The sequence below is a fragment of the Triplophysa rosa genome, linkage group LG6 (genome assembly GCF_024868665.1).
Source record: "Triplophysa rosa linkage group LG6, Trosa_1v2, whole genome shotgun sequence".
Classification (NCBI taxonomy): domain Eukaryota; kingdom Metazoa; phylum Chordata; class Actinopteri; order Cypriniformes; family Nemacheilidae; genus Triplophysa; species Triplophysa rosa.
The window spans coordinates 10162778-10175431 of record NC_079895.1 but is presented as its reverse complement, the minus strand read 5'-3'; the positions used below and the strand labels follow the sequence as shown (position 1 = coordinate 10175431).

Genomic DNA, 12654 nt, shown 5'->3' with positions numbered 1-12654 from the left:
ATTTAACCCGTCCTTACTGGAGGCACCTTAGCTGTGATTTTCTATCATTGCCCATTTAATCTATATGGTTCTCCTCTTGACATGATTGATTCAGTGGTTAATCATGAAAGGTAAGGTGACAGTTCTCGATAAGCTCAAAGGAGTTTGAATCTGTAATGCCAAAACAGAACGATTAGAGGTAAAAGACTTCTTATACAGTGTATTTGGTGGGCTCCGTTTTAAAAATGTTGACTTGTCCAGTGAACATCAACATGTGGGTAATGGTTCTTTAATTTTTTTTAAAATCAGTATTCATGTATTTTATGGAAACTTGAAGAAAACAAAGAAATAATGAAAAAAAAAACACAGGCCCGAATTATGAGCAGATCTAATGGCACTTTAAACTATAATGCACATGACCTTCTAATGGTTTTATATTGGACTGTTATTACATGACACCACCTGATGGTGATATTGGGTCAAAGCACTGTTGGGGTTGCAAATACGTGCACTGTGCAGTAGCGCCACCTATTGGCATTCTATATATTACACGTTATTTTACAGAACATTAAATCACGCATTATAGCATATCATTCAATTTAATTTTTATTGCGATTACAATTTCTTATTTCATAGCTTTTTGTAAAAGAAATACAGTCAAATTGTGAAGAATTCTCCATAAAACATATTATTATAAAGTGCTTTTATTTTATAAAAATTGATAAAGTGACCCCTTAAACATATAAACTTAAACAATATTCAATATACATGTGGACTTTTAATAGCAAGAAAACTATATTCTTGTCAAAATAGGACAACATCAAATATTTCTCATCTGTGCTCACAAATTTCATACATACCTATATGTGTGAAATGGGCATCAGTTCCTAATTGTATGAAAATCAATCTAACCAAAAACAATTTACATGTTTACATTCAAGCAAAAAAATGATTTTTTTTACAATCTCTGTTATGCACACTGATGTTTCTATCAGATGTAATCCTCAGATCATGGCGCTGGTGAGGTTGCTCAGTGAGCGTACGCTGTTGGTATGAAGGCTCTTCCGACGAACGCTTCTCAGGTAGTTCCTGTACAGGATGACGCTCATCACACGGTCCTGAAACTGCTTTGAAACAATGTAGAAGAGTATGATGTCCAGCACTGTACTTGCGTTCATTAAAAAGGTGGTAAAGCTCCCCCAGGTATTATAACCCGGCTTGTCGCTCTGCAGTAGCAGGGAAACAAAACAGATATGAAAAGGCACAAAACACACCAGCACCTGAACGATCAGGGTGATGATGATCTTAATGGACTTCTGCTTGACTTTGGGCTTCAGTTTGGACGTGCGTCCGTGGATGAGGTTGTCAACAATGATGATGTAACAGCCCACCATGATGGAAACCGGCACCAAGAAGAAAAAGATGAGACGTGTGAAGTGGACGGGATAGTCTGGCTTTAGGTAGATGATGTCATGCATCTTGATGCAAGTGGTATGGTTTGAGACGCGGTCTGGATCTTCTTTATCTAGAAGAACAAGAGGAGCTGTGCTACCCAGGGTCATGATCCAGACCCCCGCGCAGGACAGCAACGCTTTACGGACGCTCTTCAGTTCTCGGGTGTGTCGTGGTTGCACTATGGCCACGTAGCGATCTGTGCTTATGAGGGCGAACAGCCACAACGCCAGGCAGGGGTAGAGGACAGTTAGCGCGGCGTTGATCCTGCAGAACACATCCCCAAAGGGCCAGTAGTCTTGACTGTAGTAGACCATTCGAAAGGGGAGCATTAATATGAAGATCAGGTCCACTAAAGCCACATTGATCATGTAAACAGTGATCGAGTTCCGTCTTTTTGTGGTCAAAGCAAAGACCCAGAGCGCAGTCAAGTTAACCACCAAGCCAATGGTGAAGATTATAGCATAGAAGGCTATGCTGGCAGTCCGGTATACCTGGGGAACATGGTTCTCCATGATAAGAGAAGATGTGCTTTGATTCATTATGGTTTGCAAGATTTTACCCTTAAAAAGGAATCAATGTAAGATACAAGTGCCTTCTTTGTACAATCAATCTAGAACAAACAGAATGGAGTAGCATTAACACAAATGGAAAACACAACTGACATACTTAGTATACAAAGACTTTTTATAATTTGGTTAAATGCTTCAAAACATGCTGCAAGTGATTTTTGGATCTGATAAGTGTTAATATCTTCAAGGCATTACATAAAGAGAAGTAAAAAAGCTATAAAGAGAAGTTCGTGAAAATGAAAGTGTGTGCACATAAATGCTTCTCAACAAGTGTTTTACTTCAAGTTTACACAATAATCAATGTTTTATTGGTTAAATATGAAAAACTTTTACAATTTGTAAAGGACAGCTAACGTTCTTAGCTTTTATCGACTTTAGCTTTTATCTGAATTGTGACTGTTGTATAAATTGACATGTTTAATCATCCTGTTAAATGTTAAATCATCCTGTGCCCTAAAAGATTCAATAACATTCAATAACAATATTTAAATATATCCATTAACCTATATAATTAAATAAACATGTTACGAAGATTCCACATGTTACCATAGAGCTTTTTTAAATGACTAAGCCTATAGTTTTAATTGACCTCATTTCATTCTATACATTACAAAATAAAAATTCAATTAAAAATAAAAGACTAAACAGAAAGTATTTTTTAAATATACCCACCTCAGTGATCCATCATATCACAGTGTGTTGGATTTAGAACTATTCTGAGGCTTATGCGGGAGACAACTGCAATGTGCCATCGCCGTGGTGCTCAGCTCTAACATTAAGGAAGTCATGTAAACGATGTCTTAATTTAGTTTAGATTTTTTTTCTTTCGGTTTCTGTAAAGCCCCTTTGTTTCCTGTAACGCGTGTTAAAGCCTACAGTATGTCATATGCAGTTTAAAAATGGAGGAGAAGTAAAGATGTGACAGATTTTGATGCTGGTTATTGATTGGGAAAATAGGGTTTGTCACACAGCATTAGCTCTCCTGGGAGCAGCGCACAGCAGGTGGCAACAGAAGGCATCTGGTGTTGAGGAGTTTTAATTAAACACAGGATGCTGAGGTTGTTGGTGTATGAACAAGAAATGAGATCTTTGTAATGTATGTTTGAAACTGCAGCCCATCTTATAACCTCAAGTACACACGGAGAAAATCCTTAGAGCTGATAAGGGCAGATCACTATCCCTGTTGAAAAAAACAGAATTGCTGGTTGTGGGTTGTGAAGCATGGTAGCTGGTTTGTGCTGGTTTAAGCTGGTCATTTGCTTGTTCAAGCTGGTCATGTGCTGGTTTAAACTGGTCATGAGCTGGTCCTAAGCTGGTCATGTGCTGGTTTAAGATGGTCCTGAGCTGGTTAGGACCAGTTTAAACCAGCACATAACCAGCACAGCAAAATCGCCAGTGTTAAAAAGGGTCAAATTAACTCTCACAGTGTTTATATAATCCACACTTTGAGAGTGTGGATTATATATACACTGTGAGTGTTAATTTGACTTTTTTTAACACTGGCGATTTTACTGTGAGCACATGGCCATCTTAAACCAGCACAAACAAGCCATGCTTCAAAACCTACCTAACCAGCATATGCTGTTGTTTTTTCAACAGGGTGTTTTACTTTGCTGGGGACAACTATACTGTTTTAAGACAAATTCAGTTGTGTACCTCTCACAAAACTTTGAAATAGTTGTTCACTGTTTTCATATGGCTTCATTTGTTGGCTCTCCATTTAAGCTCCCATCTGGTGTCAAACCAACACAATTGAAGTGTCCTGCAGACAAACTTTAGCAGGAAGTTCAATATTTTACTGTGTAGAGGCAGGTAGACTTAACATCATTGCAAAATATGGTAATATGTACGGTGTCTCTAAATAGTATTTTAACACAAAATCCGCTCTTACAAATGCAAGCGTATCAAATTAGATAACAAATGATCAAATGGCATCTGCAAACAATTGTTTTCCTTTTATCTGAACTAAATCAATTCTCCATAGCTATTTTTACAATGTCTTTTAACCAAACAGTCAATTTTAACCAAAATTATTATTATTGTTATTATTTCAAACAATTGGATGTGCAAAACAGTTTCACAGGAATTTGTGACATAGTCATGAAATGAAATCTATTGATTCATGAACACGAATTTCCCCTTTTTTCGTGTCACTCGGCGTGACTTTTTTCAAGCCACTTATAGCACGACTTTCAGTCGTATTTTAATACAAAATATCTTTCATACGAATGAATATATATTTATGCAATCTGATGGGAATTCATATTTTATGAGGTGGCTCAGTCGTGTAAATGTATAATACAATGCAATGTAAGTCGCTTTGAATAAAAAAAGCATCTGCCAAATGCATAAATGTAAATATAAATTTGTACGATCTCATTCATACGTTTTATTATGATTTGACTTTGCCCCTGCAGGGAAACAAAACAGATATGAAAAGGCACAAAACACACCAGCACCTGAACGATCAGTGTGATGATGACCTTAATGGACTTTTGCTTGACTTTGGGCTTCAGTTGGACGTGCGTCTGTGGATGAGGTTGGGTTGTGGCTAGAAGGGATATATTTTTATTTTTATTTTTTACCCTCTATGACATTCATGTAATTTAAGTGTAGTGGAACAGTTCAGATATGAGTGAGTGGCTGTGTATTCATATTCTCCGTTATTACAGTAGACTGCATGCTTCACCGTGAATGTTTACCCCACCTCAAAGAGTCGGGCCAATGTTACACCTACACTGTACAATGATTCATTCACCCCTTCAAATGCTGTGTGACATTTCCTCTGTTCAACATCCACCCACACCAGGAAGTCAACAGTTACTTACACTGCGGATTACTACACACAAACATTATTCTGTTAACATCGGAAACGTTGGAATTTTTGTTTATGGTAAAGATTGTTGTAAGAGTTTAAGCAAATGAACTTACGGCCTGTGAAATGAGGAACGTCTGCTTGGTCTCCGAGTGAACATTGCTGATTTCATTTCCTCCTTTAAAAAAGGAAGTGAAAATGATCACATATGTGATAGTTGTAAATAAAAAGTAGTGTAAATATTCTACTATGAAATACATTGTTTTTGCACAGATCTGTACTATTCTGATCTTTTTTTAAGAAATGTGGTTACATTTTTTACAAATTATAAACATTTAGAAAGTGCAAGTAAAAAGAGGTTTAATGTTGATGTAAGTTGACGCTGTTGCAAAAATGAGTTTGAACTTCCTTGTTAAAGTATTTATAAACAAGATAGGTTCTGTAAGATGTAGATTTAGTTTTAAAAAAGACACTTTAAATCATTAATGAAGAAAACTGAAGTACCTATATAGCAACAAAAAATAGTTACCACTATCCCACATGCACTGGCCACAGTGTCACAGTTCACTGCATGTGGTTAAACAGGTTGACCTATGATTCTGAGTTTAATCGTATGTTCTCGGTCTTAAACAAAACATATGTTCTGGCTACAGTTTTTGGATTTTTTTAAGACAATGACAAAAGGCATTGAAGCACTTTTTCTATTACTGTAGGCTATAAATTATGCTTCACCTTAATCTAGAAAGGAGGCACCCAAGAGGGATTTTTATATGACATAGCCTATTCTGTAGTGCAGGTGCTAAAATTATTGTTCTAGAGAAGCGACTATGTAAACCAAACAATGACCGAATCATCTGACTGTTTATATAGACTTAAATGTAAACATAAGAGAGGGACATGAGCAAGATTATGCAAGTTTTACTTTTGAACTGTCATTTGTAGCATGAACGTGGTATATAATATGATATATAATATTCATGAATGGAACATAACCCCATATTGAATTTATTTGTATTTAAACTTAATTTATGTACTGTATTTACACTAAAGGAATTCATATACCTGACTAATATAACTACTTCAACTCCTACTGCAATCAACTAAGTGACATCAAGGTACCTCTCTAAAGGGTACAACTGTAGGGACTTTACGTTCTTCAGTCTTCAGTTCTGGTTTATACTTTGCTAAGCATACAGTACAAGGCATGCTAACCATCAGACGAGCAGATTCCTCACAGGCACGCTACAACAAACCATTAGAGCTAATGTTAATCATTCTCATATTTTTAAACGCACAATCCACAGCTCCAGTAGGCCTATTCTGGGAAAAATAAAAAACGTTTTTAAAATGTACGAAATTGTCTTTTAGGTAACTTTTAGGTTATGTCTCCCTCTTTTGGCCATTTGTCGTAAATGCATTGAATGAATTGTACTCGACTACAAGGCGTTGTAACTTGAGCTCTGCTGCCCCCCAGTGTGAGGTGACAGGACGTGGACGAATAACTGAATGCATGAAAATCAGTTTTTAATTAAAAATTATTAAATTGTGTATTTATTTATTTAATATGATTCATGGTTGCGTGGCTCACTTGTAATGTATATTAAATGTAGTTGAGTTGTTATAGTAAGGACTTAAGGACTTTTTTTACATTATGAGTAGCATACAGTTGACCGAAAATAATATTTATGTTATTAGCATTCTAGGACTTTTGTTTTAACCCTAGCAATATAGTTGTGATTGCATACTTGATCTTATCTTCAGATTATTCTTACAACAACTGTCTTAGTTTACTCATTGATTTACTTTTTGGTCCAGTTCTTTGCAAACAGAAGGTTTTTCATACTGAGTTAAGAATAAACTCACCCATTGCCATGTGCTTGTGAATAATAAAAAATACTGGTGAGAGAACTTTGAAGGGGTCATATGGCGCGACTACGTGTTTTTATGTCTTTGGTGTGTTACAAGTTGCCCATGCATGTATTAGACAAGTAAAATTGCAAAAACTAAATTGTCGGAACAAATAGTGCATTCTATCTTAACGCGAATACTCACGCAGACCTGCCTGAAAAGCCTCGTGTAACCACACCCCCACAAATCTAGGTCAGTTGTGTGGTATGATTTGACTAAGACCACCCAAATGTATACGCAAGTAAGGTGGGCGTACCTGTCAGTACAATTGCTTTGGAACCCAAATATGGTAAGAGGCGTTACATTTCAGTTTTCGACCAATCACTACACACTGGTTAACTGGCCAATCACAGCACACCTTGCTTTTTAGAGTGATGAGCTTTGTAAAAAACAAAATAAAGCGTTTTTGAACCTTAAATCATGTATACACATTGCATTACATCTAAAACAAACGATAATATTCGTTTTAGCCGTGTCATATGGCCCCTTTAAGAAGAACTCAGTGAACAGCATGCCTTTGTGCATGACTGCATGTGATAAAAAACATTTTTGTATTTTTTTGTGCTGAAAATGATCATTTTGTGAAGTTAATTTTAACATTATTATTATTAGACTTGGCATTAAATATACAGTATGTACAGGTCAGGTGAATCCCCTGGGTCACCAACTGACCACATGTAGTTATGTAGTTTCAGCCTTTTTTATATTTCTCATATTCTTTATTATTCAAAAAGCAATTAAAAACATCAGACCAAGTTACGTAATACAATAAGAAATGTGCAATAATCTTTGTACAGCAAGACATGTTTCCCACAAACTGTTGGCATTTAGCTTTAAACTTTGTGAAAAAAATAATCCAGAGGTAAGAACTGAGCTGTGTGGTTATGAGAACGTTTTACACAGTCATCTGACCACATCTGGTGACGTGTCAATGTGTGTGTAGTCTCTTTCGGCCCTTACTCATCATCCACCAGCATGCTGCTTCTCGGTTTCTGACAGGTTCTGTTGTTCATGTGGAATTTCTCGCTTGCAAATACATCTTTAGAAGAGCCCTCCGGTGAGGTCCTGACCACACTTGAAAAGGACATGCTCACTTGCTTCTTGAGCAGTTTGAGCACCTTCTTCTTATAGCCCTTGCAGGCGAAGAAGTAGATGAAGGGGTCCAGACATGAGTTGAGATTCATCAGGCAGACAGTGATGTGAAGGGAGATCTGAAAGTTATGCAGTTCTGAGCAGTCTGGTTTGTACTGCAACTTCCTGGCCATGTACTGCAGGAGGTCGACGTGATAGGGGCTGTAGCAAACCACAAATACAAGAATGACAGCACAAATCACGCCGATGGCTTTGCGACTGCGACCTGATTTCTCTGTGAGTTTATTGGATTTGGCCAGTAAGCGGAGCTTGTAGCACAGGGCGGAGTAACAGACCAGTATGGTGATCACCGGAATGCCGTATCCCAGGAGCACCGCACCGATGAGCATGACGGGTAAGTTTTCGATCTTCTCAAAGTTGGGATACTCCATACATGTTGTGTGTCCACTCTCCTCCACATTCGTCATTGGCATTGAAAGCAAAGGCAGGGTCTGCATCAGGACCACTACCCAGACAGCCACACAAATGTACTTAACGTTCTGAACTTTCCGAAACCGAGAGAAGCGCAAGGGTAAAACCACAGCGATGAAGCGATCGACACTTAAGCAGGTCATGAAGTTGACGCCGGCGTACATGTTGATGTAAAACAGCAGAGCTATCGCCTTGCACAGTCCTTCCCCCATCGGCCAGTGAAACCCCTTAGCGTAGTAAACCACACGCAAAGGCAGAGAGAGCGAAAACAAGATGTCCGACACCACCAGGTTGGCCGAGTAGAGAGTGGTTGAGTTCATTTTTTTTAAGTTAGGCCAAATGACGTGCAGCGCCAAGGCGTTGCCCAAGAATCCCACAATGCAAATTAGGGAGTACATGATGGGCAAGAAAATATGAGCCCAACTGCGATGGTCATACAGGTTGGTACAGGCGAGGGAGTCATTGTTGAATGTGCTGTTTAGAGCTGTTATCGTAGCCATTTGAGCAGTTGTGAAATCTGAGAAGAGGAAAACAGAAGCATTACTACAATACTGAAAACACACTTCATTTTTTTATCCGCTCACTATTGCTTCACTAAGGAAGTACAAAACTTTTTTTTCCTTTTACACTGGTTACCTGATGTAAACAGTACACTGTACACCAAAACACCACAAGCCAGGTGTGGTTTCAAAACATTCACTCACATCTAAACTCATTATGACTCTAAAGTTAAAAATAAGCGAGAACAGTTGAAGGTCTTTCTGAGGAAATGTGTGAGACCACAGTGAATGGCAAGGAAGTTTTATGTCAATCATCAGCACAAATGCAAAAACTGACGGTTAGAGCAAGCGCAACTAGCTTTTAGAGCTGTGAAATGTGTTTCCTGTCAGTCCTACACAAAATCTTGCCCTTTCACAAAGGGCAATACAAATAGTCAACAAAGACCTTGACTGGAGGAAACGAGTCGTTGTAGAAAACACTTATTAATGATGGGGCAATGGTGATTTTGTAATGCCTGCACTTCTGCTAAGCCATTAACCACATTTTCCTCTTGCATTTATGACAGAAAGAGGCGCCGTTAAGTTTTTTAAGCAAATCAACATTTATTTTAGTCCGTATGTTTCTTTAGTGTATCGTAGTATAATCACACTGTTAAAGGATTTAGTCATGATGTGCATCAGTCAGTACAATGAAGTTTCCCATCATGTGTCAGTACTCACATGCTCTCAACCAATACAGCAAACTACAGTAAATTTCATATTCTTGAGCAACTTTTAATCAACTTATTTATTTATAGTCATGAAAATATTACAAAATATAATTTATATTACATCATTAGCATTAACATTAACATACATTATGTTACATCATAAACTAATAAGAAAAGACTAAAGTTTGTCTATTAGAAGTTAAATAATGTCCAGTTTAAGTGACATCAATTCTTTAACTTTTTTAAATACAATTAAGCTTTCAAATGTTTTGACTTTAACGTCTAATAAAAATTATTAGGTATTAAAATAATCATTCATAAATCAAAATTAATATCGTAGCACTTACCAATGCTTTCTTACGCCCCAGTTTTGTGCTTTTGTTTCGTCTGTCTGATCATGGCAGAGTCAGAAGTAGCGCCTCCTGGTCCAGCATTAATCACGTTTTCCTCGCACACTCCAAATGAGCAGTGAAATGCTGTTTGCTGTATGATTTTGTTACCATGACGACATAGTTTCCTGAATTGCTGATCAAGATCAAGGTTTTTTTCACAGAAGTTGTCGAGTGAGGATGTCTCATTTGTCACGTGTTAATTGTCATACACGTGTTTTGTATTTCACTGTAGTTTCTGGCAGAGTATTTTTTTACCCTTTACACTTCTTTGACACCTTTTCTTTTCAAATGTTTATTTAAATTGTTAAATTCGCCAAATGAATAATGAGTACAAAAAAAGCAGAAAACATATTTATGTGCATGTTAGAGGGATATTTCACCCCAAAATTTTAATTTGGTCATCATTTACTCACTCTTCTGTCATTTTAAACCTGTATGACTTTCTTTCTGCAGAACACAAAAGAAGACATTTTGAAGAATGCTGGTAACCGAACAATGACAACCGACCCATTGACTTGCATTGGTTTTGTGTCCGTACAATAGAAGTGAATGGGTACCGCCATTTTCCAAATACTGTATATTCTTCCAAATATCTTCTTTTGTGCAGAAGAAAGTCAGACAGGGTATTTAAACGGCATGTTTTGAATAAGGAATAAAGTTCTAATTCTCTTAAAATGCATTTCATTCTTTATGGTTTTCAGCATCGACAGGGTGTGACAGCAGTTGTGAAAGTGGCCAGTTCTTCGTTCTATTGTTAGAAGTTGAAAAATACATCTGCTAGGTTTGGAAAGACTCTGTATAAACATCACATTAGCACCTGTACGCATGCGTTTTAATTTTGTTAAAGCAAAAAACCCAATAGTTCTGATGTATGACTTTTATGCACATAAAACAAGTAACAAACCTATTTTTATAAGGGCTGACATTACAGATGACACTCCATGATTTTGTTCTTTATAGCTTCTAGTATTGAGTAAAATTATTGAATATTTATATTCGTCAGAGCTGAAAACGGGGGGATGGTTTCCAAACATAAACTTGTTCACCTAAGAATTCAGATGCAAAACCATCTAAATCCGTCAGACGACTTTCCGTTTAAATTAGCATTTTTCATCAGGCTCCTCCATTCACTTTCAGCAGTACCAGATATTTCAGACTGGGCAGAGTGGTATTTAGTGGGTTTTGAAGCAAAATTGATACTATGTGTATTCGCTCAACATCATAATCTAATTTTTGACGGAGGTGGCTTTTAGAGGGTTTTGCATCTGAACTCTTCTATGTTTAGAAAACTGCCAAACTCTGAAATGTTTATTGAAATAAAACTTTACAGGTTATTTTCCACTAAGGGTTACCTTTTTCACAAAACTACCTTCCCACAAAACATTTGAGAGGATGTGGTATTTGATTAATCTTTCAATCTTCTGCCAAACACTTTACATTTACGCAATCAAAATGTCTTACCCTCACCCCAACGCCTGCATAGACTCTAATACATTCAAAGGAATGACTAATTATTCCGGAGGTGACCTTTCACCTGGAAATTATTCATCAATCGGTTGTTTGATGTGGTTAGAAAGTGTTCAGAATTTTTCCAAAACTAATATCCAAAATGAGGGGAATCCCGCTCTATACATGTACCATATCTCTGCACTGTGGCATGATGTCTGCATTTCAATATTATTTCTGTATTTAATTTACAGTTTTACTCTTCAAATTTCAATCCTTTTTTTTACAAATAATTTAAATCATTGGTTTTGTTGACCAACAAATTGTTTCGTTCATTAGCACACACATTCTTTCTCACTTACTCTATGTATAAACAAAGCATTCAAAACGCATTTTAAATAGGTTTTTACAAGTTTTTAAACTGCTAGTGCGTTAAACTTACTGTTTGGTATGACAAAATATTAAAGAGTTTTCCATGAACATGGTTCATGGTGAGGTTATGGTCTATCTTTTTGACAGTCTATTGTAAAAAAACAAGTTATGATGACAAATAGGAAACCTCTGACACAAAGTAACGATTCTGTTTCTATCTATACAGACTGACCCCTATTCCAAACACATTGTGGTGCACACACCCTTGCTTCTGCACTGCAAGGTGACAACTTAAAAGCACAAATTGTTTTATAGAGATGTTGTTAACTCGCATCACAGGGTGGTTTTCACACCTACCGCAGAATGCAAAACTGAAAAATGATCCTAAAACTGGTGTGTCCAGAAGTAAAACAATCTGTGATATCTGTGATGAAAGTGATAGAATGTTACTGTCTTTTTAAATTCAACCCATGGTTTGGGTCAGATATGGACATATTGAATATCAGCATCTGCTAAAAACTATTTATAGTACATACAGCAAACTTAATCATGAGTCTGTCTGACCCTGTCTGAATGGAAAGTCAGAAAAGCGTGCAATGGTACCGTGAGTCAAACGCACATGACAGACCAGACTGTCTGTGTCTGCTTGTTTTTTAAATGGCATAACTGAGAAATGCTGCTATTTAAATCATCTGAACAGAGACTGGATCCTAAAAGCAGCATACAGTACATTTTAGAAAAAAGCTATACAAATAGTTTATACACAATTGTATGCTGCAGTGTTGCCATGTGGGAATATCATAAGGGCCACAGACACCACAGAGATCAGCATACTGCCTGACGAAATCATTTCATTTCTTTAACATGCCAGATAAACGTTTCTGTTTTGAGTCAGAATGAAACAGATATCTCCGTTTTGAGTGTCACAAAGTTGAAGATAATACT

The 12654-nt window shown here is 37.0% G+C and overlaps 2 protein-coding genes across 2 annotated transcripts; both read right to left on the bottom strand.

The window, feature by feature from the left end:
• Positions 1-605: 605 nt before the first annotated feature.
• On the bottom strand, positions 606-3180 carry gpr18 (G protein-coupled receptor 18). Its single transcript, XM_057336262.1, has 2 exons — positions 2676-3180; positions 606-2044 (listed from the first exon to the last, which is right to left on the bottom strand). The coding sequence occupies exon 2, from the start codon at positions 1971-1973 to the stop codon at positions 984-986; it is 990 nt and encodes a 329-aa protein (XP_057192245.1). The 5' UTR covers positions 1974-2044; positions 2676-3180; the 3' UTR covers positions 606-983.
• Positions 3181-7432: 4252 nt separating this feature from the next.
• On the bottom strand, positions 7433-9980 carry gpr183a (G protein-coupled receptor 183a). The gene is made up of 2 exons (XM_057336224.1): positions 9847-9980; positions 7433-8806 (listed from the first exon to the last, which is right to left on the bottom strand). Exon 2 carries the CDS (start codon positions 8787-8789, stop codon positions 7683-7685), a length of 1107 nt encoding a protein of 368 aa, XP_057192207.1. The 5' UTR covers positions 8790-8806; positions 9847-9980; the 3' UTR covers positions 7433-7682.
• Between the last annotated feature and the right edge of the window lie 2674 nt (positions 9981-12654).

Bases quoted from the DNA above. Each gene is read 5' to 3' on its own strand.
- gpr18 (XM_057336262.1), bottom strand. From the start codon at position 1,973: ATGAATCAAAGCACATCTTCTCTTATCATGGAGAACCATGTTCCCCAG.
- gpr183a (XM_057336224.1), bottom strand. From the start codon at position 8,789: ATGGCTACGATAACAGCTCTAAACAGCACATTCAACAATGACTCCCTC.